The 24,468-nt window shown below is 46.8% G+C and overlaps 8 protein-coding genes across 8 annotated transcripts; 4 read left to right on the top strand and 4 right to left on the bottom strand.

The window, feature by feature from the left end:
• Positions 1 to 119: 119 nt before the first annotated feature.
• On the bottom strand, positions 120 to 3,565 carry FOMMEDRAFT_142022 (uncharacterized protein). The gene is made up of 3 exons (XM_007268591.1): positions 3,430 to 3,565; positions 1,719 to 3,363; positions 120 to 1,667 (listed from the first exon to the last, which is right to left on the bottom strand). The coding sequence occupies exons 1-3, from the start codon at positions 3,470 to 3,472 to the stop codon at positions 335 to 337; spliced, it is 3,021 nt and encodes a 1,006-aa protein (XP_007268653.1). The 5' UTR covers positions 3,473 to 3,565; the 3' UTR covers positions 120 to 334.
• A 108-nt stretch (positions 3,566 to 3,673) lies between these two features.
• FOMMEDRAFT_126253 (heat shock protein Hsp90) lies at positions 3,674 to 7,220 on the bottom strand. Its single transcript, XM_007268590.1, has 17 exons — positions 7,030 to 7,220; positions 6,931 to 6,968; positions 6,854 to 6,868; positions 6,627 to 6,793; positions 6,527 to 6,570; positions 6,137 to 6,468; positions 5,811 to 6,080; positions 5,600 to 5,749; positions 5,403 to 5,545; positions 5,089 to 5,351; positions 4,921 to 5,031; positions 4,792 to 4,859; positions 4,687 to 4,739; positions 4,532 to 4,636; positions 4,392 to 4,478; positions 4,085 to 4,331; positions 3,674 to 4,032 (listed from the first exon to the last, which is right to left on the bottom strand). Exons 1-17 carry the CDS (start codon positions 7,135 to 7,137, stop codon positions 3,753 to 3,755), a joined length of 2,481 nt encoding a protein of 826 aa, XP_007268652.1. The 5' UTR covers positions 7,138 to 7,220; the 3' UTR covers positions 3,674 to 3,752.
• A 257-nt stretch (positions 7,221 to 7,477) lies between these two features.
• Positions 7,478 to 9,332, top strand: FOMMEDRAFT_21766 (uncharacterized protein). Its single transcript, XM_007268589.1, has 3 exons — positions 7,478 to 8,004; positions 8,056 to 8,407; positions 8,465 to 9,332. Exons 1-3 carry the CDS (start codon positions 7,512 to 7,514, stop codon positions 8,787 to 8,789), a joined length of 1,170 nt encoding a protein of 389 aa, XP_007268651.1. The 5' UTR covers positions 7,478 to 7,511; the 3' UTR covers positions 8,790 to 9,332.
• Positions 9,333 to 9,531: 199 nt separating this feature from the next.
• Positions 9,532 to 12,018, bottom strand: FOMMEDRAFT_30081 (ribosomal protein S5 domain 2-like protein; the record flags this gene model as incomplete). Its single annotated transcript, XM_007268588.1, has 13 exons — positions 9,532 to 9,591; positions 9,646 to 9,755; positions 9,812 to 9,929; positions 9,987 to 10,249; positions 10,303 to 10,321; positions 10,379 to 10,445; positions 10,500 to 10,603; positions 10,748 to 10,912; positions 11,224 to 11,352; positions 11,409 to 11,452; positions 11,509 to 11,675; positions 11,811 to 11,848; positions 11,911 to 12,018. 13 exons carry the CDS (start codon positions 12,016 to 12,018, stop codon positions 9,532 to 9,534), a joined length of 1,392 nt encoding a protein of 463 aa, XP_007268650.1.
• Positions 12,019 to 12,338: 320 nt separating this feature from the next.
• On the top strand, positions 12,339 to 14,231 carry FOMMEDRAFT_142020 (uncharacterized protein). The gene is made up of 3 exons (XM_007268587.1): positions 12,339 to 12,868; positions 12,919 to 13,270; positions 13,328 to 14,231. Exons 1-3 carry the CDS (start codon positions 12,373 to 12,375, stop codon positions 13,650 to 13,652), a joined length of 1,173 nt encoding a protein of 390 aa, XP_007268649.1. The 5' UTR covers positions 12,339 to 12,372; the 3' UTR covers positions 13,653 to 14,231.
• Positions 14,232 to 14,383: 152 nt separating this feature from the next.
• On the bottom strand, positions 14,384 to 16,293 carry FOMMEDRAFT_111148 (aspartyl aminopeptidase; the record flags this gene model as incomplete). Its single annotated transcript, XM_007268586.1, has 10 exons — positions 14,384 to 14,458; positions 14,513 to 14,622; positions 14,679 to 14,701; positions 14,758 to 15,174; positions 15,227 to 15,313; positions 15,367 to 15,586; positions 15,639 to 15,787; positions 15,839 to 15,994; positions 16,047 to 16,102; positions 16,162 to 16,293. 10 exons carry the CDS (start codon positions 16,291 to 16,293, stop codon positions 14,399 to 14,401), a joined length of 1,410 nt encoding a protein of 469 aa, XP_007268648.1. The 3' UTR covers positions 14,384 to 14,398.
• Positions 16,294 to 16,531: 238 nt separating this feature from the next.
• FOMMEDRAFT_142017 (WD-repeat-containing protein) lies at positions 16,532 to 20,930 on the top strand (the record flags this gene model as incomplete). The annotated part of the gene is made up of 15 exons (XM_007268585.1): positions 16,532 to 16,567; positions 16,623 to 16,733; positions 16,782 to 17,047; positions 17,104 to 17,419; positions 17,471 to 17,866; positions 17,920 to 18,100; positions 18,153 to 18,250; positions 18,309 to 18,683; positions 18,737 to 18,961; positions 19,020 to 19,151; positions 19,208 to 19,663; positions 19,720 to 20,423; positions 20,477 to 20,549; positions 20,599 to 20,659; positions 20,708 to 20,930. The coding sequence occupies 12 exons, from the start codon at positions 16,532 to 16,534 to the stop codon at positions 20,035 to 20,037; spliced, it is 2,910 nt and encodes a 969-aa protein (XP_007268647.1). The 3' UTR covers positions 20,038 to 20,423; positions 20,477 to 20,549; positions 20,599 to 20,659; positions 20,708 to 20,930.
• A 272-nt stretch (positions 20,931 to 21,202) lies between these two features.
• FOMMEDRAFT_169505 (glutamyl-tRNA amidotransferase) lies at positions 21,203 to 24,284 on the top strand (the record flags this gene model as incomplete). Its single annotated transcript, XM_007268584.1, has 16 exons — positions 21,203 to 21,371; positions 21,419 to 21,498; positions 21,552 to 21,693; positions 21,746 to 21,825; positions 21,888 to 21,991; positions 22,039 to 22,123; positions 22,175 to 22,286; positions 22,343 to 22,515; positions 22,564 to 22,778; positions 22,835 to 22,953; positions 23,001 to 23,500; positions 23,570 to 23,762; positions 23,832 to 23,876; positions 23,926 to 24,073; positions 24,126 to 24,147; positions 24,208 to 24,284. 11 exons carry the CDS (start codon positions 21,203 to 21,205, stop codon positions 23,306 to 23,308), a joined length of 1,587 nt encoding a protein of 528 aa, XP_007268646.1. The 3' UTR covers positions 23,309 to 23,500; positions 23,570 to 23,762; positions 23,832 to 23,876; positions 23,926 to 24,073; positions 24,126 to 24,147; positions 24,208 to 24,284.
• Between the last annotated feature and the right edge of the window lie 184 nt (positions 24,285 to 24,468).

The following is a 24,468-nucleotide window of genomic DNA, read 5'->3' as shown; positions in this document are numbered from 1 at the left end:
CACAAAAACATATTCTTTTTTGTCATTTGTAATGATCACAAGATGCATGGAAGCTCGCTCGACTTTATGGCATGAATGATGAAATGATAGTGATAGTAATGCCCAAAAAGAGAGAAAGAAATACGTGGTGAAATCGAACGGGTAATTGGTAATGGGTAAGGATAGGAACGCAGGGGTTTGCGACCAAGAAAAAACGATAGATTAGTAGAGCCAAAAATGTCCGTGAGACTACTAGTAGTCCGTGAATGGAGAGGAGTTGCATGAAAGCTAGTGTGATACGTCAGAGCAGCAAGAAACAAAAAAGAAAGACGAAAACGAGGAGTTCGGAAGGGTTTTAGTTCTGGCCTTCAACGGCAACGTCATGCCTCCACCTATCAACAGAACTAAACTTGTTAGTATCTTGTTGTACTGACGCCGGCTGAATGAATGGCGTATGTTGAGGCGGCATCATGAACATCATCGACGGCGGGTGCGGGAACATCATCGAGTTCGTCATTTGTGCCTGGAACATCTGCTGCTGTTGTTGTTGCACCTGCGCGAGCATTTGGAACTGGGACTTTCGGAGTTGCGAGGGATGCATGCTGAGAGGACGATCGTCATCGTCATTGTCCCCACGTCCAACCGCCGAGAGACTGGAAATTCCGGATATTTGAGAAGCTCCGGGTGGTAGACGAGAGGCCCTGATCCCAAGTGGGACATCATCGTCGTCATCGTCCTTATCGTCCACTAGCGACTTGTTAGGCTCGCTCGGACCAGAGGAAGGTATCCTGAAGGATGAGGAAGAGTTGGGCTTGTTAAGGAGCATCATTGACAGCGGCCTATCTTCGTCAGAGTCATCATCTGGATGAGACCTAGGAGACGATAATTTCTGTGTCGCGCGCTGCAGCGTCACGGAAAGCGGAAGGTCCTCGTCGCTGTCATCATCAGGTGGAAGGGAGATACGAGGTTTGTCAAAGCTAACTTTAGGCGCTTCAGCAGGCTTCTTTTCATCGTCGGAAACCCATTGATCGACAAGTCCTTCTTGCACGGCAGCGTTTTGAGTTGGCATACCTGCCTCGCTCGCGCTACTCTCGTTATCCGATTCTTCGTCAACGGGCTCGGGAACTGCTCGCCTTCTCGAAGTAACTACTGGGATAGCAGGTAATGACAGCGATGGCGGACGTTCGTCGGTGGCCTGAGGAGAAACGGAAGGAACACCTGGCGAGGTAGGGGATTGAGAGAACTCGGCGCTCCCTTCCTCCTGGACGTCGAGATGTGAATCTCGAGCCCTACTACCTTTCTTCTTTTTCTTCTTCGCTTTCCTCATTTCCTCCTCCTCTTCCCGCCGTCTCGCTTCCTCCGCGTCCTTCTCCTCCTGAGCTTCAATCTCCTTGAGTTTAGCCATCTCCCTCTCCCAGAGTGTATCGACACCGAAGACAGATTTCGTTTGGGCCATCCGAGCTTCACGACGTTCAGTCGTCTCCGCAATCTTGCCATCGTCATCAATCTCCAAGAGAGGTTTACCACCGCGAGAACCTCGCCTAGTTAGTGACGTATCGGTCTGTGCGGTAGGCATACGTGAAGGCATGTTGGGTCTTGCCGGAAGGGTGGTTTGGTCAATAAACGTACTCGACCTAATCATGCTGCCCCTCTGCATCATAGACGGACGTTGGTCTCCAGTAAATACCCTATACGAATGTTTCAGTTGAAGCCTTGAATTCATCGATTGAAGTACCTACCTCTGCTTGCTTCGCATCTCCTGCTTTCTAGCCTCGAGATCATCAATGAGACTTCGGCCGAAGAGCTTGCCGGGCGGCCTAGCCAGGAGCTTGGCCTCCTCAGCAGGCGTTAGTCCAGTAGCAGTATTGACTGCAGGTCTCTCCGGTTCTTCTGGGAAGTCCAATTTGACTTGCTCGCCATCCTCAACGGCTCGTTCTAGATTACCGTCAATATCGTTATATGATACGTCCCTCTGACCGTCCACCATCAAGGTGTTCCGGAATAAGAGTTGAGAAGCGGTTAAACTGAGACGCGGGTTCGGAGTGAATGAGTTTGCTGCTACAGGGACGCTACCACCCGATGAAGGTGGTGCAATCATCGACATGCGAGACGCACGAGCTCCAGGTGGCATCGGCCGTCCATCCGTTGAGTCTAGGAAGCCATCTTTGGTACGGGTCACTTTGGGTGCAGGTGCAGGAGCCACGGTTTGCATCTGAAGTGGGCTGGGCATGACCAAGACTTTTGGACGCATTATATCTAGACGAGAGTAACGTCGGTCGCGGGGAGGGTAGTCTTCCACGAAGGCATCTCCTCCATAAGCAGACTGGAAATCATCATCGAGTATATCGCGGGTGCCGAAAGAAGCTGTAGATATGCGCCTATCGCGACTTGACTTGACGTCCAAGATAGAAGCTCTCGAAGGAGCACGATGCGAGTAGTTGTTCTCCTTATCATCGTCGTAAGCAAGTTGCTGCGACGGCCCCACTGAGAGTCTTGTCGCATTTGACATTGTTCGCGCATGAGCCATGGACTTGGGATCGAATCGCGAAGCCCGAGATGGCGGTGGAGGCGGGATAGTGAAAGGATTTGATTCCTCTTCTGATAACAGATTCAACCGAGATGCAGAGCGAGAATCACCGAGAATATTCGCCTCGCTCTGACCGGCAGCAGGGGAGGAAGAAGAAGTTGGAAATGGGACTGTATCTCTCCTCTGTTCAAAAGAGGATAGAGAATGGAGGGGTGGTCGGACAGGCAGATTCTCAATCAGCGGGTGAGACGAGAATCTCTGACGCTCTCCAGGTTTCTCTAGAACACCCATCTCCTCAAAGTTCGCTGGGTCAGAGATGGTGTTACGACGTCCACTAGGCCCCGAGTCTAGGAAAGCGCCGCCCTCTCCGAATTCCGCAAGCGGCATGCTCATTGTGCGAGAATGGTTCGGACGTCCCACACCAGGCCTGGGACCAGTACCAGTCGTTTTGCCCAGTATTTCCGATTTCGCCTTTCCCTTCGCACCCTTCGATTTCTTACTGGGCTTTTCTCCGGGCATAATTGAGTCAAGGCCCCAGGAGGCAAGGTCGACCTCGACCTCTTCCTCCTCCTCCTCCTCCTCCTCCTCCTCTTCCTCTCGCTCCTCCTCTTCATCTCCCCCAAAAGGATTATGCAGCATATCGATGGACGATTTAGATCTTCTCCTCATTTCCATATTCGCTTCGCTCGGCGGTCCCGATTCGCTAGGCAACTTCACGCCCAATAAATTGGGACTCTGCTGGGGTTCTTGTTTCGTCGAATGGATGTTCCCATTTGCTCTCCGCAAGTGCGCAAATATAGCGCTATCGTAAGCAGACTTGCGCGGTGCATGCGGATTATCTGGATCATTGTCATATTCTTAAAGCGAAGAGACACGAGTGTATTGTAAGTGTCGCGCTTAGAGCGTATCGCAGACAGTCATACCTAGCAGAGCCGCTGCAAGCTGTATGCGGGAGAACGAGGCCATGACAGAGACGGCCGGAGGCGCAGCAGACCGTTTCGACGGCAGATACGACAGTTAGAAGAGGGAGGAAGGAGTGAAAATATGAAACGAATGAGGGAACGGTGAGTAGATGAGCGTGGCGGCTACGCGGCATTCATTTGCCAGCACTCGGCACGTGAACATCATCTCATCAAGGCGCTGTCCCTTTACCCAAAGCGTCATTTACCGATTTATTATTGAACTGACTTTATAACCGAGAAACACACAAAACCCTTTTTTAAATCTAGACTACAACACACGCTGATCAAAGCTCATCATGAAGTGGCTCATCATCCAGGATCTCTTCCAACTCAATAGATACATGCTCCTTCAGCTCGTCAGGGAGTTCGATATGGAAGCCACCTGAACTCTTAGTGGTGGGTTTAGGCACCGGCTGAGATGAGGAGGAAGTATCGGCCTCCAGCTCATCGTCAGACGGAAGCTCGGGGTCGACGGGTGGTGCGGGCTTCACTGAGTCGTCGGCCTTCGCAGTCTCGGATACACCAAGCGATCTACGAAGCACCTTGTCGACACGAGAGAAGAACCTATTCAAAACAATAAACCGGCTGCAAAAAGCTATGCGATAGTCGAACGTACTCGTTTGAGTCAGGAACATCAAATCCAGAGCGAACGAGTGCGCCGTCAATAAGGATGGTCGTAACCTCCTCCAACTCAGTCTCAGCATCAACATCGCGGTCCTCATCCTCGCCAGGGAGCTGCTCTACTCGGCGAAGAAGACCTTGAATGAGAGGAGATCTAGGGTTGATCTCCAGGAGCTTCTGTTTCTTCGCATACTCATGCATGAAGTCAAGGCCACCACCACCTTGCCTCTTGTTGGCAGCATCTGAAAGGTACACGTATTGTTACGACGCGATCCCAAATACAGGACTGTAAGTACACGCACTTAACAGCTTCTCCACGTTGGCCGTGTAACCATGTTCGTCAGCGACGATCGCACAAGGACTTGTGACAAGCCTGTTGGAAATGACAACTGTACAACTGCATGAGAAAACGGCATTGTACATATCGATAAAAGGACCGTACCATCCCTGACAACATTCTGTACTTTGTCCTTCAGCCATGCGGTCAACGGCTTGAACTTTTCGGCGAGCTCCTGCTGTTGTTCCTTCTCTTCCTCAGCGTCAAGATCTGTGAATTACATCAGTTATAAGTGGTGTTAATAGACTAGTTGGTCTCACCCTCATCACCGAATTTTAGTCCAGCTTTAGCAACGTCTTGGAAAGCGATTTTCCTGCCCAGCATGTCAGAATAGGCAATAGTATTTGAATTGACTAGGCACATACTTCCACCTCCTGAGATTCTGGAAAAGGACTTCATCCAGAGGTTCATTCAGCAGGAGTACCTCATAACCCTAGAAAGAATAGTCATATTAACAGAAAGAAGATCCTTGCTGCCGGGACGAAATGGCTTACCCGAGCGTCAAGTTTCTCAACAAAGATACTCTTCTTCAGTGTATCGATTGGCTTGCCAACTTCGGCGAGATAGAAGATCTGTTTCTGTCCCTTTTTACGGTTCTCCAAGTACTATCGATGCGTCTGGTTAGTCAAAGTATCTTAAAGTAAGGCAGTATAGTATTTCACCTGATCCAAAGAAGCGGAGTCGCGTTGAGTCGTACGGAACCTTGCAAGCGCAGCTAATTTCTCCCTGTTCGGTGCACTTTCGACCGCACCGAGTTTGATCACTGGTCCGTAAGCGTGCTGAATCTTCTCGAATTTTTCTGGGTCTTCGTCAGCAGTCTTCGTCAACAACTGGATGACGCGCTTGACGATGATCTGTTTGATCTGTTTAAGGAACTTAGTGTGCTGCAAGGACTCTCGCGAAACGTTGAGTGGAAGATCGTCGGCTACGAGGCGTTTTGATCAGGATAGTCACTCCGAGCTGGAGGAAAGCATACCGTCGATAATGACTTTGACCCAGCTTGCCCATTTAGGTAGAGGTTCATCGCTACCGAAGTCGTTCGTGATGAATACGCGTTTGACTAGGAGACGAATATCCTTCGTTGGGATATTAAGAGGTTCAGACCAAAACTTGTCATCGCTATATCACAGTATCAGTCCCGAGTCCATGGGAGGATGGCATCGTAATACTAACAGACGAGAAGGAACGAAAATGATCGCCTTAAAAGAGACGCCAGAGCCAGTGTCTCCAGAGAAATGCTGCCAGGCCAAGGGAGGCGTGAAGTCACGGAAGGTCGCTTGGTACAAAAGAGAGTATTCTTCGTCTGTGACGTCCTTAGGGTCCCTACACAACCAATGTTACTGACGCCCACGAAAGCGACAATAAGCAACATGAGAGTACTTACCTCAACCAGACAGGAGGCAACGGATTCAGATGCATCCACTCATCAACCATCACTTTCTTAGTCTTCTTTTCTTTCTCTTTTATCGTATCGGACTCGTCATCGGAGACCTCTTCGATAACAGCCTCGTCCTCGTCCTTGTCCTCAGGAATTTCCTCTTTGGTTTCTGTATCTTCGGGACTAGGTGATTCCTCATCCTCGACAGGCACTTCGTCTTCATACTGATGGAAGAGGTAGATAGGGAACGTAGTTGAAAAGGATGAGTGTTTATTCCTTCAGAGTTATCAGTACCATCGCGACGACTGCGATGTAATGCTTGTGCAACTCACACAAGCTCTTGAAGCTTATGAGTATCCAAGAACTCAACCGCTTCATCCTTCACGATAAGAGTGATTTCCGTCCCTCTTCCTAGAGTGTTCCCTCGTGGATCAGGGTAAACCTCAAACGCACTATCATCGGCTGAGGAACTGAAGACATGCTGAACAGGATTCGGATTCTGCGCAGTTTTTGGTGGTACACTTGCCACATAAACACGATCTGCCACTAGGAAGGAGGAATAAAAACCAAGGCCGAAAGCACCGATAAGATTTCCAGAATTGGTTCCGTCAGTGCTTTCTGCCTTTTGCAGGAATTCTGTGGTGCCGGATTTTGCGAGAGTTCCCTGCATACCCGTAATGAGAGACATATCCACATATTCTACACAGCAAATACCGACTCACAAGATTAGCAGTCAGCTCCTCTGGTGACATTCCGATACCAGTATCTAAATACGATTTTATAATTATACTATTCAAACTGTCCGTGATCGAGTATTCTTACCAGAAATAATAATACGTCCTCCAGGCCCATCTTCATCCTTGACAGCTTTGATCGAAATATTTAAAGGTTCAGCCCCATCCCAAACTTGTTTGTCGGTTAAGCTGGTAAGCCTGAGCTTTTCTAGAGCATCGTTTGCGTTGGAAATGAGTTCTCGAAGGAAGACGTCCCTAAGTTGTTATTGTTAGGAATTGTTCGGACGAGAAATTGTAGCTTTTCCTCTACCGTACCGATGTGAATAGAGGCTAGTATAGAAAAGTCGATCAGCTAACGGTACGCCTTAAACAGCGATGCGAATTGGACAAACCTGTTAATCACGATTTTTCGAAGCCGCGCAACATCGCTCTAAGAGGAAATATATTGTTGAGCCTAACGAAGCATTGTGTATGAAAAATATAATCCTTACTTGGTATGCGTGCTTCTGCTTGGGAACACTGTCTGAATCCAGGTCCTGTGCATAGGCATAGGACGAGAGAACCGATAGTGTAAGGAGAAAAGGGCGGAGGATGCGCATTGCGATGCAACCTCAGAGAGCTGGAAAACACGCAGCAACCAAGGAGAGGAAGGAAAGCTGCGGGCGCAAGCTCTACAGAAAGAATTGTTTATATGCTGGCAACAGTTGACGTGTCACTTTGTTGAAACCGTGGAAAGGTTCAATGCGTGATCGCGTTTGCAGAATGCGGATCAAATAGCACAGCCACATAGCCTCCGGTAAGGTACGGCATCTGTACTCAGTAACTTGATCACATAAGCAATAAGTTTACTTAATGGACGTATGTGCGTCATTATGGAAATGCGGTCTCTCTAATCTGATCACGGTACTGCACTCATTCGTCTCGTCCGACGTCTGCTCAGTTGTGTTCGACAGTACTTATCATCACACCTACCATGTCCAATAACGCTGATTTGTCCATCCTGACCCAGAATGGCGTTGAAGCACACGTAGTCAAAAGAGTCAACGACTTCCGGGGATCTTTAGCTGCACTGTATGACCAGGCGTGGCAGTCACAAGATCCACACTCCGTGTTCAAGCTCGAGCCCGTTATTCGCGACGCAGAGCGCAGGATATTCGAACCAGTTCCAGAGCAAGCCTGCATACTAGAATGGTGCTTTGGGAACGACATTCCAGATGTCTTGGTCTCTCCTTATGAATGTCACAGTGTTTATGTGCGGGATGAGTACCGTAAAATGTTGTCCAGCATCTTCAGTCGCTTCAGCGAGGGTTTTGGTGATGCCGCTGGCTATAAACACGATAAGAGCGAAAGTACGGCAGACACGGAAACATTTCCTCCACAAAACCCTTTCGAAAATTTGGACATCAAAGCAATTGAGCCGGACCTGCTGAACCGCGGAGTTGTTGTCACTGGCACTCCCGGCATTGGTGAGCAGGGTATCACATTGGGTTTTGCACTTGTGCTCATTAGTACTACAGGCAAGACATTATTCCTTTTATACGTGCTTGCATTGCGCCTGCTTGCACGACAAACGACTGTTCTGCAGTTTCAACCGAACGAGTTCTTGATATTTGAAGACGCCGGAGTCTTTTACTGTACGAAAATGTACGATGGCCTCCGATTCCTGCCACAACATACCTGGTTTCTAGTGGACAGTAACCGGGATAACAAAGAACCGCCTACTTCGTTCCTCAACGCCTGCGTCTCGTGCTCCCGGAAGTTAATTATGGCGGCACCACCACGAAAAGATCGACTCACATTCAGGGACAAATACGGAAACTTTAAACTTCTATGGATGCAGTGCTGTTTGAAGGAGGAAGTCATTGTAATGTAAGTCATTGCTCCCTATCGACGTGAAAGTAAATCGTAATACAATGGTCTTTATAGACGAGGGTGTCAGAAGGGGAAAGGTTTTCTAACGGAACACCAATTGGGGTACTTCTTTGACGAATTCGGTCCCAATGTGCGCTCAGCCTACGAACACTCTACCGACCCAGACGATTACAGAGAAGAGATCAAAGCTAAACTCTCCGGCATGAATGGTGAGAGCCTCCGAACCATGGTTAGGAATCTGAGTGCAGGTTATTTTGAAACCGAATTCTCTCACAAGATACTCATTGCAGAGCCTAGTGATGAGAGCCGTCGCGATTTTCGTGTCGAGTTTGCATCCAAGTCTGTCGCAAAGCTGGTGTTAGAAACCTACGCGCCTTGAACTTCTCTGAATTTTCTTGGTGAATCCTAAGACCAGAGGATCCGCGGGTAAGCTATTACAAGTTATAGCGGAGAAGGATATGTTTAAGGGAGGAGCGTTTCGGTTATCGGAGATGAAGAGGGTGCTAAAGCGGAAGTCACAACGAATGGACCAACGAGTTGCAGTTTGGGAGCACGATCCAGAGTCGAATCCGTATACGTTGCTTATTGGTGGTCAAGACTGTTCGGCGAATATAGTGGAGGGCGATCATTCTGCCCGTCCTGGGGAGGATTTTCAAAAAGTCAAGCGTGTCACTGTCCAACATGGTGACATCAAGACAAGCAAGGAGGATGCGATTTTTGTCCCACATGACTGTTATCCTGGTTTTGATTTTTGGTTTTGTTGCCCCAAACACAACTATATGGTTCCTATCCAGGTTACTTGCCAGAACGCTTCACACAAGCTTCATTCTAGGTTTGAGTGGCATGACAATGAATTCAAGCGGGTTGATGTTGTCATTGTGTCGGATGAAGATGGTGGAAAGAAGGTGGAAACAGCAGCTGAGAATGCGGAGAAAATAGATCGTGTGTTTCGTTTGGTAATGGAAATGTAGGCCAAATTTTTCTTTTTTTCTTTTTTTCTGTTTTTTCTCTGTTTTTTTGCACAGTAATATAAAGTGTATTCGCGCTCGTACCTTAGCAAATTCATCTTTTTTTTACATTATTCAAAATGCAATGAACAACTGTACAAAAGTTATCTTCGACTATTCTAACGAAAGGGTTTTGTCGAGGGTTGCAAATCCTTCAAATAAGGATGAGAAGAGCTACGAATATGTTCAGCTCAATTCGGAGAGAAAACGTACAGCCAAGAAACTCACATCAATTGCGTGTTGAACGTCGTGACTGCCTGCCGTTTCCCGGATAGAATGCATTGAAAGCATCGCGTTTCCGACGTCGACTGTTCTCACGCCAATCTTTGAGAGCATTGCTATAAACGACCACCTTAGTACATGTACTAGAATGGGATGGGATGAGATAGCTTACGTCCTACTGTCGAGCCGCAAGACCTGTGGACGAGAATCGGTTTCAATGTATCGATTGGTTTGCCAACTTTGGTGAGATAGAAGATCTGTTTCTGTCCCTTTTTACGGTTCTCTAAGTACTATTGATACGTATAGTTAGTCAAAGTTTCCCAAAATAAGTTCGTAAAGCATTTTACTTGGTCCAAAGAAGCCGAGTCGCGTTGAGTCGTACGGGATCTTGCGAGAGCAGCTAGTTTCTCCCTGTTCGGTGCACTCTCGACCGCATCGAGTTTGATTACTGGTCCGTAAGCTTGCCAGATCTTCTCGAAGGTCTCCGGGTCTTCATCAGCAATCTTCGTCAACAACTGGAAGACACGCTTGACGATGATTTGTTTGATCTGTTTGAGGAATTTGGTGTGCTGCAAGGACTCTCGCGAGGCATTGAGCGGAAGATCCTCGGCTAAGTGGTGTTGATCAATATGTGCACTCTTTGGAGCTGGAAGAGTAACTTACCGTCGATAATGACCTTGACCTAGCTTGCCCATTTAGGTAGAGGCTCATCGCTACCGAAGTCGTTCGTGATGAATACGCGTTTGACTAGGAGACGAATATCCTTCGTTGGGATGTTCAGAGGCTCCGACCAAAACTTATCATCGCTATATCACTTTATCAGTCTCAGGTTCAAGGGAAAATGACAGCACAATACTGACAGACGAGAAGGAACGAAAATGATCGCCTTGAATGAGACGCCAGAGCCTGTGTCTCCGGAGAAATACTGCCAGGCTAGGGGAAGAGTGAAGTCTCGGAAGGTTGCCTGATATAAAAGAGAGTATTCTTCGTCTGTGACATCCCTGCAGAACAATGACTGACACCTGTGGAAGCAAAGACAAGCAATCTGGGCTTACCTCAACCAGACAGATGGTAACGGGTTCAAATGCATCTATTCATCAACCATCACTTTCTTGGTCTCCTCTTCTTTCTCTTTTGTCGTATCAGTCTCGTCATCAGAGACTTCTTCGATAACAGCCTCATCCTCGTCTTTGTCCTCAGGAGTCTCTTTTTCAGTCTTGGTGTCTTCGAGGGTAAGCGACTCCTCATCCTCAACAGGCACTTCGTCCTCATACTGATGGAAGAGGTATATGGGGAAGATAGTTGAAAAGGATGCGTGTTTATTCCTTCGGAATAATTAGATCCATGCTGACAACTGTCTATGCAGACTTATGCAACTCACACAAGCTCTTAAAGCTTCTGAGTCTCCAAGAACTCAATGGCTTCATTCTTCAAGACAAGGGTGATTTCCGTCCCTCTCCCCAGAGTGTTCCTCGGGGATCAGGGTAGACTTCAAACGCGCTTTCATCGGCCGAAGAACTGAAGACGTGTTGAATAGGATTAGGGTCTTGCACAGTTTGGTGGTGGGACACTAGCCACGTATACACGATTTGCCACAAGGAAAGACGAGTAAAAACCGAGACCGAAAGCGCCTATAAGATTTCCAGAATTGGTTCCGTCAGTGCTTTCTGCTCGTTGCAAGAATTCCGCAGTGCCCGATTTCGCGAGAGTTCCCTGTATACTGGTTATAAGAGATATATACATATTTTACACAGCAGATATCGACTCACAAGATTTGCAGTCAGCTCCTCTGGTGACATCCCGATACCAGTGTCTGAATACAATTCAGTAAGCAAGTCATACGAAATGCCCATGTTCGAGTATTCTTACCAGAAATAATAATACGTCCTCCAGGCCCATCTTCATCCTTAACAGCTTTGATTGAAATGTTTAACGGTTCAGACCCATTCCAGACTTGCTTGACAGTTAGGCTTATAAGTCTGAGCTTCTCCAGAGCATCGTTTGCGTTGGAGATGAGTTCTCGGAGGAAAACGTCCCTAAATTGTCATTGTTAAGTATTGTGTTGAAGAGATATTATAGCTTTCTGGTCGCACCCGTGTGAATAAAGGCTATTACACCAAAATCCAATCAGATCCTTGTAGGCTTCAAATATTTGTGTGAATTGTACTAACCTGTTAATCACGATTCTTCGCAGCCGTGCAACATCACTCTAAAGAAGGCATTTCTCATTGAGCCTAAGGAAGCATTATGTATGGAAAATGTAATCCTTACTTGGTATGCATGCTTCTGCTTGAGAACACTGTCTGAATCAAGGTCCTGTGCATAAGCATAGGACGAGACGACCGATAATGAAAGGAGAAAAGGGCGAAGGAAGCGCATTGTGACGCAACCTCAGAGAGCCGGAAAGCACGCCGCAATCAAGGAAAAGGAAGGAAAAAGGAAAGCTGCGAGCGCAAGCTCTACAGAAAGAGTTGTTTAAATGCTGGCAACAGTCACTTTGACTGTTGTGGAAAGGTTCAACGCGTGATCGCGTTTGCAGAATGCGGATCAAGAAGCACAGCCACCCGGCCTCGGGTAAGGTACAATAACTTGATCACATAAGCGATATATTTCTCAATGGGAGGCCGTGGGAATGTACGTGCGTCACAAGAAACCTAATCTGCGTACCGCACTCATTCGTCTCGCCCTACGTCTGCTCAGTTGTGTTTGACAGTACTTATCATCACATCTACCATGTCCAATAACGCTGATTTGTCCATCCTGACAACCCAGAATGACGTTGAAGCACACGTAGTCAAAAGAGTCAACAACTTCCGGGGATCTTTAGCTGCATTGTATGACCAGGCGTGGCTGTTACAAGATCCACACTCCGTGTTCAAGCTCGAGCCCGTTATTCGCGACGCAGAGCGCAGGATATCCGAACCAGTTCCAGAGCAAGCCTGCATACTAGAATGGCGCTTTGGGAACGACGTTCCATATGTCTTGCGCATTCCTCATAAATGCCGCAGTGTTTATGTGCGGGTTGAGTACTGTAAAATGTTGTCCAGCATCTTCAGTAGCTTTAGCGAGGGTTTTGGTGATGTCGCTGGCTATAAAATCGATATAAGCAAAAGTACGGCAGACACGGAAACATTTCCTCCACACAACCCTTTCGAAAATTTGGACATCAAAGCAATTGAGAATGACTTGCTCAACCCCGGAGTTATTGTCGTAGGCACTCCCGGCAGTGGTGAGCAAGGTATCGTGTTGGCTTTATACTTGTACTCATTAGTGCTACAGGCAAGACATTATTCCTTTTATACGTGCTTGCATTGCGCCTGCTTGCACGACAAACGACTGTTCTGCAGTTTAAACCGTACGAGTTCTTGATATTTGAAGAGGCTGGAGTGTTTTGCTGTACAAACATAAAGGATGACCTCCCATTCCTGCCAGAACATACCTGGTTTCTAGTGGATAGTAACCGGGATAACAAAGAACCGCCTACTTCGTTCCTCAACGCCTGTCTCGTGTGCTCCCGGAAGTTAATTATGGCGGTATCACCGCGAAAAGATCGACTCACATTCATGGACAAATACGAAAACTTCAAACTTTTATGGATGCAGTGCTGTTTGAAGGAGGAAGTCATTGTAATGTAAGTCATTGTTCCCTATCGACGTGAAAGTAAATCGTAATACGATGGTTCTTATAGACGAGGGTGCCAAAAGGGGAAAGGTTTTCTAACGGAACACCAATTGGGGTACTTCTTTGACGAATTCGGTCCCAATGTACGCTCAGCCTACGAACACTCTACCGACCCAGACGATTACAGAGAAGAGATCAAAGCTAAACTCTCCGGCATGAATGGTGAGAGCCTCCGAACCATGGTTAGGAATCTGAGTGCAGGTTATTTTGAAACCGAATTCTCTCACAAGATACTCATTGCAGAGCCTAGTGATGAGAGCCGTCGCGATTTTCGTGTCGAGTTTGCATCCAAGTCTGTCGCAAAGCTGGTGTTAGAAACCTACGCGCCTTGAACTTCTCTGAATTTTCTTGAAGAATCCTAAGACCAGAGGATCCGCGGGTAAGCTATTACAAGTTATAGCGGAGAAGGATATGTATAAGGGAGGAGCGTTTCGGCTATCGGAGTTGAAGAGGGTGCTAAAGCGGAAGTCACAACAAATGGACCAACAAGATGCAGGTTGGGAGCACGATCCAGAGTCGAAGCCGTATACGTTGCTTATTGGTGGTCAAGACTGTTCGGCGAATATAGTGGAGGGCGATGATTCCGCCCGTCCTGGGGAGGATTTTCAAAAAGTCAAGCGTGTTGCTGTCCAACATGGTGACATCAAGACGAGCAAGGAGGACGCAATGTTTGTCCCACACGACCGTTATCCTGGTTTTGATTTTTGGTTTTGTTGCCCCAAACACAGCTGTATAGTTCCTATCCAGGTTACTTGCCAGAACGCTTCACACAAGCTTCATTCTAAAGGGTTTGAGTGGCATGACAATGAATTCAAGCGGGTTGATGTTGTCATTGTGTCGGATGAAGATGGTGGAAAGAAGGTGGAAACAGCAGTTGAGAATGCAGAGAAAATAGATCGTGTGTTTCGTTTGGTAATGGAAATGTAGGCCAAATTTTTCTTTTTTTCTTTCTTTCTGTATTTTCTTTGTTTTTTTGCACAGTAATATAAAGTGTATTCGCGCTCGTACCTTAGCAAATTCATCTTTTTTTTTACATTATTCAAAATGCAATGAACAACTGTACAAAAGTTATCTTCGACTATTCTAACGAAAGGGTTTTGTCGAGGGTTGCAAATCCTTCAAATAAGGATGAGAAGAGCTACGAATATGTTCAGCTCAATTCGGAGAGAAGAGGTACAGCCAGGAAACTCACATCAATTGCGTGTTGAACGTCGTGACTGCCTGCCGTTTCCCGGATAGAATGCATTGAAAGCATCGCATTTCCGACGTCGACTGTTCTCACGCCAATTTTTGAGAGCATTGCTAGGAAGGAATAGCTTTGAGTAACCTTGGGACAGGATAGGACAAAGGTGACTCACGCCCGACTGTCGATCCGCAAGACCTCCAGACGAGAGTCAATTAACATATACATGGTTGTGAATACACGGATAGACGCACATGTCGTTGCGGACCTCGTACACCTGGACCCTGCCACCTTTTCGCTCAACCAGCCTTCTCACAAGGAAGGCACCAATTGAATCCGTTGTATATCTCTGTTTTGCATTAATTTTTAACACAATTCCTCCGTTCATCACTGGCTTATGGTTCTCCTCATGTTTACTCGTATAATTCGGATGAACGGCGTGTCCCATATCAGCAGAGATGAGGAAAGACCGAGCGATGGACTGATTTAGCGCTTCAGCATTTGGTGACAATCGATTGAGAAGGGATGGAATAATTGAAGATTCCGCGCCGGTTGAAGAGACCGACCCGACTTCCTCGTGGTTGAAGAGAGCGATAACATTAACATTCCCTTCCAAGTGTGGGAAGGATTCATACGACGCCATCTGTGTCAACGCCTCCACGGCGCAAAATCTAGACGACAGGTCAACTGGAGTAGTCAAGGTACAGCGATTCATGGACGTACGAGGATACAAGGTTGTCCATTCTTGGGCTGAAGATGAATTCATTGTTGACACCGCCTAGAGTAGACGGCTGAGTGTCATATAGGTGCCTGAAGATGGTTCTCAGTCAAGTTAAATACTCGCTAAATAAAGCAGGACTCACAGTTCAAAATCATGGATCTGCTCTGGTTTTACAGAAAGTTCCTCTGCGAGTACGGAAAGTAGGGCTGGATGATGGTCGTCTCGTATGCTCGATGCCAATTTCACTTCTTCCGTCTTCTTTTCTTCTTTCGGTGCGTTCAATTGCGCTGAGATAAGGCCGAGCACTGGTACCATCTCGGTCTCTTGGTTGAACTTGAAACAGTCATTAACGCCACGTTCAACTACGGGTTTATCAGAAGAGGGCTCGAAGGTCAAATTAAGCCGATCACAAACGATGAATGGCCAATGTTGGAATCCGGATTAACGGTCGGTTGACTTTTATCAGTTTTGAGTTGAAGTTGCCTGAGCCATCGGAGATGATGACTCGACCAGCAATGGACAAATCACGATCCAACCATGAGTGCCAAATTCCACCTCCATACCTATAAACGAATGAGGGACCTTGATAATTGAAAAGGAATGTCATCCCTTACGTCTCTACACCAACCTGGAGATACCCCGCGCTAGACTTCTTGGATACGGGTCTTATGCGAAGGTTAGGACTATCGACGTGAGTAGCCACTATGGAAGCTCCTGTTCCAGGTTCCCACTTCTGTGGTAAGGTGAACGCCAGTAAAGAGGCTTGGTTTCTACGCGACTCTCAGTTGAACATTCCGAAAGTCATGCTTCCGAAATACGCGCCTTGTAAAGAAGTATTTTCCGCCACCCTTCAGGTTCCACTTCTCATCCTCAACTAGCTTCAAAATGCAACCAGTATAAGTACCATAATATATGTGGATGTTGGGATTTGTGCAACCTTAGTAAATCCAGCCTTCTCAAGCATAGACGAGGCGTTTTGGACTGCATGGAACGGAGTTGGTGACGCGTTGACGAATGTAACGAATTTGTCTGCGGCTTCCAAGCTGGTCGGCCTGTTCGTGGCGGTCATTCTTGAGAAATACTTTGAGTGTCCAGAGATAATCTGAGATCGATTGAAGCTGGTTAGCCTTGAGAGCCAAAGCATGTACGGTGAGAACAAGTGTTGATGTAGCGTCGATCATATTTAGTAGCATTTCCGGCGAGGACCCCCGGCTGCACTGACCGAGGGCCGGGCCGACATTTTTCTCCAAACAAACTTGACAATGACATTTCGCGAGACTTCAGCTGCATCGAAACCGTGAATAGTCATGGTCCGGAGCTATCTTAGACACGGCCCTACTGAGGTGCGCACTCTCATTATATAGTTTCAAAACTAACTCAACTAATGACAATACCAAGGCTTTCGGGCTCGTCTGCAGCTCAAGCTCAAATTCCGTCTGGGATGGCAAGCTTGCATATGTACCCGCACTTGAAGATGTTCTTGTCTGGGACGTTAAAAGAGCTCAAATGGTACGTTCCATCGTCAGCTAGTTGAACGTTATTATTTATGTCCTTCAGCTAGCTATGTGGCACGAAACTGGACATCGTGCCGAAGTAACCTGTATAGAACAGTCTCCTCAGAAAGACGTCTTTGCTGTTGGTTATGCCGACGGATCTATTCGCTTGTGGCAGTCTCAAAATCAGAGTGTTATCGCAACGTTCAACGGCCATAAGAAGGCCGTCACCGCTTTGCGGTTTGACCAAGCCGGTGTAAGGCTTGCGTCTGGGTCTCAGGACACAGATATTATTCTTTGGGACATTGTTGGAGAGGGTGGACTGTTCAGGTTAGTCCTCGCATTCAATCTTAACTTTACTGCTAAGCGTTTTGCACTGCTGTCAGGCTACGTGGGCATCGTGATCAGATTACTGGGATACGTTTCCTAAGCACCGCAACATATTCCGCATCGACATCTTCAGCCGTTTCCTCTGTTGACTTTCTCGTGACGTCGTCGAAGGATACGCTATTAAAATTATGGGATCTTTCTACTCAGCACTGTGTGCAGACTATCGTCGCGCACCCTTCAGAAGTATGGACTACAGATATCAATCCGGAGCAGGACTTGATTTTTACTGGGGGCGGAGAGGGAGAACTGAAAGCCTGGAGGATTGATCATGAAGCACTATCGGAAGGATTAAAGGAATCAGGAACGGGAGAGGTACAGTATTTATTGGCCTGGTCTCAAATTACATTGCTAATCAAAATGTAGATGACCAGAATGATCCATTTCATAGCGACCCTTCCGCTTTCAACGCGACATAGGATCTCGCAATTGACATTCCATCGTTCAAGAGCTCTACTTGCTGTGCAATCCCATGACAGGTCCATCGACGTTTTCCGGATCCGTACCGAGGAGGAAATACGGAAGAAACAGGCTCGAAGAAGAAAACGCGAAAGAGAAAAGGCGAAGGCAAAGGGTAACAATGCGAAGAATGAGAAGGAGACGGAGAAAGGAGAAACTGAGCGTGACGAACACATTGGCGTGGGCGAGCAGGAAATCAGACTTGCTGAGCTGTTCACTCCGCATCTCGTTATCCGAGCAAGCGGGAAAATCAGGTCGTTCGCTTTCTCGAGTGAGGACAATGATCCAAAAGGTGGTGTGCACGTACGTGTATCAGTATTGTTTTGTAATTCGGTCTCGCTGATACAGTTACAAAGCTCTTAACTGTTTTGAATACCAATTCCCTAGAGGTATATGATATTCCACCGCCAACGAAGAACAAAGACGAGCCGCCAGAGGCGACGCGACTGTATTCGCTTGACCTACCTGGACATCGCACGGACGTGCGTACATTATGTCTGAGCTCCGACGACCAACTCTTAGCATCGGCATCAAATGGTAATTCACTATCTACCGTATTTTAGGTGTTGCCTTACATATATTCTCCCAGGAACTCTCAAAATCTGGAATCTTAAAACCACGGCCTGCATACGAACTATTGATTGTTCATATGCTATTTGCAGCTTGTTCTTACCTGGGGATCGACAAGTAGGTGTCGTTGGTTGGAACTCGATGTCGATTATTTTAATTCGTCGGTATATTTCAGATTGCCATTGGGACCAAAACCGGAGAAATAGAACTCTTCGACATTGCCTCGTCTTCCTTGATAGAGACAGTCAAAGCCCACTCTTCAACTGTATGGTCCATGCACATTCGACCAGACGAGCAGGTGTTGGTCTCGGGCAGCGCTGACAAGGACGTCAAGTTCTGGGAGTTCGAGAGAGAAGATACTGGATCTTCGTATACATTGGGATCCATCCAGGCGCTTGTACACGTTCGGACGCTTAAAATGACTGATGACGTCCTCAGCGTTCGTTTCAGCCCGAACGGCAAGCTTCTCGCTGTTTCTTTGCTCGACTCGACGGTCAAGATATTCTATCAAGATACTTTAAAATTCTTCCTGTCATTGTACGGACACAAGGTACTTCATTTCTTGCTCTTTATAGATGGCGTTCCTCAATATACGCTCTATAGCTTCCTGTCCTATCCATGGATATCTCGGATGACTCCAAGCTAATCGTCACTTGCTCCGCGGACAAGAATGTCAAGATCTGGGGCTTAGATTTCGGCGATTGTCATAAATCGATTTTTGCGCACGACGAGAGTATTATGCAAGTTGCCTTCGAGAAAGCTTCTAATTCGCATTACTTTTGGACTGTTAGCAAAGATAAGCTACTAAAGTACTGGGACGGAGACAAAGTGAGTCATGCAACACACGTTACTTCGTAAGAAAAATATACCGAGATAGGATTTGTAGTTTGAAAACATACAGAAACTGGAGGGCCATCATGGTGAGATATGGGCGTTGGCTGTCAGTAATCATGGCAAGTTCGTTGTGACGGGTTCCCATGATAAATCGATCCGCGTCTGGGAGAAACTTGATGAACCAGTAAGTACAATTAAATTGCCTCAACTTACGCTTCCGATCATAACATCTTGATCTAGCTATTTCTTGAAGAAGAGCGAGAGCGCGAGCTTGAGCAATTATACGAAAGTGGAATCGCCGAAATGATGAATAGAACAGACGAGCCAATAGGATCAGGAGCACCCGATGCAGAAGGCGTAGAGCAGCCAGCAGAAGCAACAGGTGTATCAAAACAAACGACCGAAACACTGATGGCAGGAGAACGAATAATGGAAGCCCTCGAGCTCGCCGATAGCGAACGTTTCGTGTTCGCAGAATACCGCGACGCAATGGCTAAACTTCCTGCTCACGAGGCAGAGAAACTCCAACCTCCACCAAGAAATGCAGTTCTTGCGGCGTACAATATGGAACCGGATCAATACGTGCTCATGATTATCGAGAAAATACACAACACTGCCTTGATGGACGCTGTTCTCGTGTTACCCTTCAGTAAAGTCTTGAGCTTGATGGTGTACCTCAATGAATGGGCTAGGAGGGTACGATCACCATTTTTTAATTTAATTTAATGTTATTAATGCCAAAATACGAGTAGAATCAAAATATCTCGCTAGTGTCGCGCATTATGGTATTCCTTCTACGGACACACCATCGACAGATAGTCACGCATAGAGCTCTCCGTTCTTCGTTAATCCCTTTACGCAAACACCTTCGCGACGCATTGATGAAACAGAAGGACATGGTCGCGTACAACCTTGCTGCCTTGCGTTACATGAAGCGACAGGATGAGGCAACACGAACTGCTTTATTTCTGGAAGAAAACATCGTTGACGAGGACAAGATCAAGGAACTCCGAGATCAAGTCGTAGTAGGCGATGTCAAAAAGAGAAAGAGGGTCACAATCAATGCCTGATGCCTAAATTCAGACTACAATGTACTGATTAATTTACATCTGTGTTGGTAAAGGCATAGAAATTCGTAGTACATAGTATTAATACATTGTGTTGGCTAGTCTACAATCTAAACTGTACATGTCTTGGACCATTGTTATAATACATAGAACTCTCAGAGAATGTGAGATGGTCTTGTTATTTCAGTTATTTTCTGGTCCCCATAAATCTTCAAACCAAGTCACCGGGTCCGTTGCGTGTCTCATCTGTACATTCAAGACGCCCTCGTCGGGATCGGTAAGTTGAGAAAATGCCCCTTTGGTTAAGTCTACGTGCTTTGAGCCGGGCGCACATCCTGCACAGGAGTCGACCACACGGACAAAGACGCATTTCAAGGGACCGTTGCAAACTGAAGTTCGCCGAAATGAGCATAGTGTCTCGGTCAACACAAGGATAGCTTACGCTCGAGAAACTTGAAGCATTTCGGCTGCGAGTTCCAGCCTTCCAGAGTCAGAGCGCAAGCAAAGGATTCGTCCTAATTACCGTCAACATGAAAGAATTGATTCTCTTCAGAAACAGCTCACGGTGGGTGCCCAGGTCGGCTTAGCCCAGCAGCTCGGGTTCTCGAGATCATGTCCAGTGTACCTTAACAAGCATGAGCAGGTCTTTTTTGAAGACGTCCACCATGCGTACCAAGTGATCTTGACCTGCTCTGGAGTACCCAATCCTTTCATTTCTTTGAGCACTTGCGCAAGGCCACCGTGGGATCTCTTGGGTGGTGCCCTCGGATTGGGTTTCGCAGGTGAAGGCACCTTTTCATATTTGTACGAGAGATCGGTAACATTAACGTTTTGCCATTCTCTAGGATCGAAATGATAGTCGTCGCCCAGCGAGCGATAGCGGGTATAGTACTTCCGTAGATCGACGTCGGAATTGCGCGTAATAGAGGTGGCGGATACAAGATAGGAAGTGAAAGAAGGAAGCAAGACAAGGGCTGAGATGAAAGAAAGGCTGCGCATCTTGAGTATGATACAGTATTAAACGAGTGTACAAGTATGAATCGGGTAAGGCGTGAACGGCGCAGGAGGACGGGAGCAAGTGGCAAACACAGGAACGCGTCGCGTCGATCATGCACGACGCGTCTGCACGTGAGACGGGATCCAGGCTGACCTCCTTCCCCTTTTTCTCATGCTCAGGCGATGTTCAAAATCGATTCTACGGCATGAAAGGACGTATAGGCGTTTCAGCCTATCAACGAAGGCTGGATCAGCTTCTATAAGCCAGTGGCCGGGCTGGGAAGTCGTTATCGGCCTAGAAGTACACGCACAGATCAAGTCCCGTGCAAAACTGTTTTCCTGTTCGTATAGCCTTGTCTATTCCGACACTCGACTGATTTTAGGCAAGACGCATGGACTTCGAAATACGATGAGCCTCCAAATACGCATGTTGATCTATTTGACGCGTCCTTTCCTGGTACACTGCCAGTAAGTTGCGCTTATTCTATCTACCTCTATGAAGTTTAATAACGTGTACATAGAAATTGAATTCGTCCTGCGTTGACCTCGCCGTGAGGGCTGCGCTCGCCTTAAACGCGAAGATTCAGCGCCACTCTGCTTTTGATCGGAAACATTATTTCTACTCGGATCTTCCTGCGGGCTACCAGATCACTCAGCAATATGGTATATCACTCTGATTTATTTGACTTTCCCTGTAGCTCAAGGCTTTAAACAGCGCCATTGGCTAAAGGCGGTTACCTCAAGCTACAAAAATGTGGATTATCTGTAAAGATAAAGCAAATCCAGCTAGAACAAGTTGAGGCGACCGCTAATAGTCTACTACAAAGACGTTTTATACTAAGCTTTGACCTTTCCAGGATACTGCCAAGTCTACTTTTGACGACAAGAAAAAGCAGTCTGCCATAGACTTAAATAGAGCTGGAACGGCATTGATGGAAATAGTCTCTGATCCTGACATGACGTATGTGTAATGTCATTGAATGGGACATTTGTTGAATCAGTCTACAGAACGCCTGAACAAGCGGGTGAATATCTTAGAACCTTACAAGCCTTACTAAGAACTATCGGCTCGAGCGACGGTAACATGGATGAGGTATTCTATTCTAAATCATCTTATTTTCTTCGTTTAATCACTACTTTATAGGGTTCTCTTCGATGCGACGCTAATGTTTCGGTTAACCGCATCGGAGAATCGAGAGGTACTCGATGTGAGATTAAAAACCTGAACAGCGTGAAATTCATGACCATTGCCATCAGTAAGGACTGTTCCCGCTCACAATTGTCTGCCGTAGTTCTGACGGTTGTATCGCAGAATCAGAAATTCTGAGGCATATATCCTTGCTGGAGAAGGGCGGTACTGTCGCTCAAGAAACTAGAGGATTCGATGAACAAAGGGCTGAGACATATTTGCTGAGAAGCAAGGAAGATGCACCAGACTATCGATACATGCCCGACCCGAACTTACCGCCCTTACTTCTTGAAGACGTACGACTCTTTTTCGTAAAGACAATGATATCCATTGACTGTCCATAGAGTTACATTGAATCAGTGCGATCCACGATGCCCGAACTCCCAGAGCAAACACGTGCTCGCCTACTATCCAGGGGCCTCAGTGAAAGAGATGTCAACTTCCTTATGTCTATCGACGAGGGGCGCGAAGTAGGCTTTGACGGTCGGATAGGTAGCGGTTTAGTTTCATATTTTGATGCAGTAGCGAAGAAAAGAGATCCTAAAGCTGCAATGAATTGGTTCGTAAATGGTGTCTGTCATCGTAATTGCTACCTCGCTAATGCGATGTATTCAGGATCACACATGACCTCTACGGACTTCTTGTTGCACGAAAGGAGACCTTCCGAGAGAATGTTGTTTCCGTTGAACAGCTTCGTGACCTCATAGACTTAGTCGAAAGCAATAAGGTGACCGGTAAGTGAAGAGATTTTCTCTATCTATCTGTGCTAAATTTATATTAGGAACGGCCGCAAAGCAAATACTACGATACATTATTGAGAAGAAGTCCAGGGATCCACCTGCCCATATAGCTCAAGAATTGTCATTACTCGCGTTGGTCGTTGGAGATAGGAACGTCGGCAATCTCATTGACAAATATTGCGACGAAGCCGTCAAGGCGTTACCAGAGGAAGCAGAGGTGATACGAAACGGCAATACTAGGGTGCTTAACAAGCTAGTGGGCTACATCATGAGAGCGAGTAAAGGACGCGTAGACGCACAGACAGTTCAAACCCATCTCAAGAAACTTCTTATTGATAAGCCTAATTGAAGTACATGATTTCAATTGGTACAATACTATTTTACAGTTCATTTTTATTTGGTCTCATCTAAACGACGATCTTCGCCTTTAAGAAGTCATTCCAATCCTGCTCACCCCACGAGCTTGATATTTCATTCGCAACTAGACCGTCCCATAGGACGGTTGGCGAGACATGGATTCCGTTCTGTCTTCCGAATTTGACTTGGTGGACCCAACAAGACGCATATAAGCATACCATTCCAATGCATTCGATGGACGAAATCGACGTACTGTTGTACTTCAAGTCATCCGTCACGGCTACTCCGCCGTTCGGGGTAGAATTGTATGTGAGATTATCAATTAGCCTCTCCTTCTCGTTGGATCCAACAATAGGCAGCGCGAGGTTGACAAGCTTCTCGCGAATTTGTGTTACAGTGAGATTCGCGATGGATTTGTCGAAGAAATCTTGCTGGTGTTTAAATAACTAGAATAGTGGGGGATTAAGTAATGACTTATGATGCAATGTATCATGCCCAATGAATGGAAGACCTGCCTCAACCGAGTAGGGCCAGAATTTCTCTGGGGCGACGCGAGCGACCTTGAGAGAACATAAATACTAAAATAATCCGGGACGAGGCACTACTGACAGCCAACGCAGACTCATGCGTCAAGGTCGAGGCAACGTGCCACGGCTGGACTTGCAAGCGGATGATTGCTTTGACTTTGCCATCATATTTACCTCCAGCGTCAAGGAGTGGCTTGACGACTTTGTCAATAGTCAAAGACATTTTCGCACTATATAGAGTGCTGAATTATCCCTCTGTTGTTTGTATTGCTATATAGATACCTGAAAGGACAGACATAGTCCACTGCCGCATATATGCGCATTAGTTTGATGAGTTGTACCACTTTGTAATAAGTAAGCTTACGAAAGATGTCGAGAGTATGAGGCGCATCAGGCCTTCCAGCGATCAACTGAGGTTTCAAGGTCGGTTGAAGAGCCATATTAAAAACAGCTACAGTTTAAGTGAAAGATGATGCAGGTAAGACTTGACGAGACGCGTCTCACATGCATGACGCGTGCGTGCTGTTTATCTTTGTTTTCCATCTTACCATCAGCCATTCCTGGCCACCACATTTTGCCTACAGTGTTCACTGTTAAAAGTCACAACCGGCCATCACTATCATAA

The sequence above is a fragment of the Fomitiporia mediterranea genome (assembly GCF_000271605.1).
Source record: "Fomitiporia mediterranea MF3/22 unplaced genomic scaffold FOMMEscaffold_8, whole genome shotgun sequence".
Taxonomy (NCBI): Eukaryota; Fungi; Basidiomycota; class Agaricomycetes; order Hymenochaetales; family Hymenochaetaceae; genus Fomitiporia; species Fomitiporia mediterranea.
Note: the sequence above shows the minus strand (reverse complement) of the source record. Positions and strands in the feature narration are given on the sequence as shown.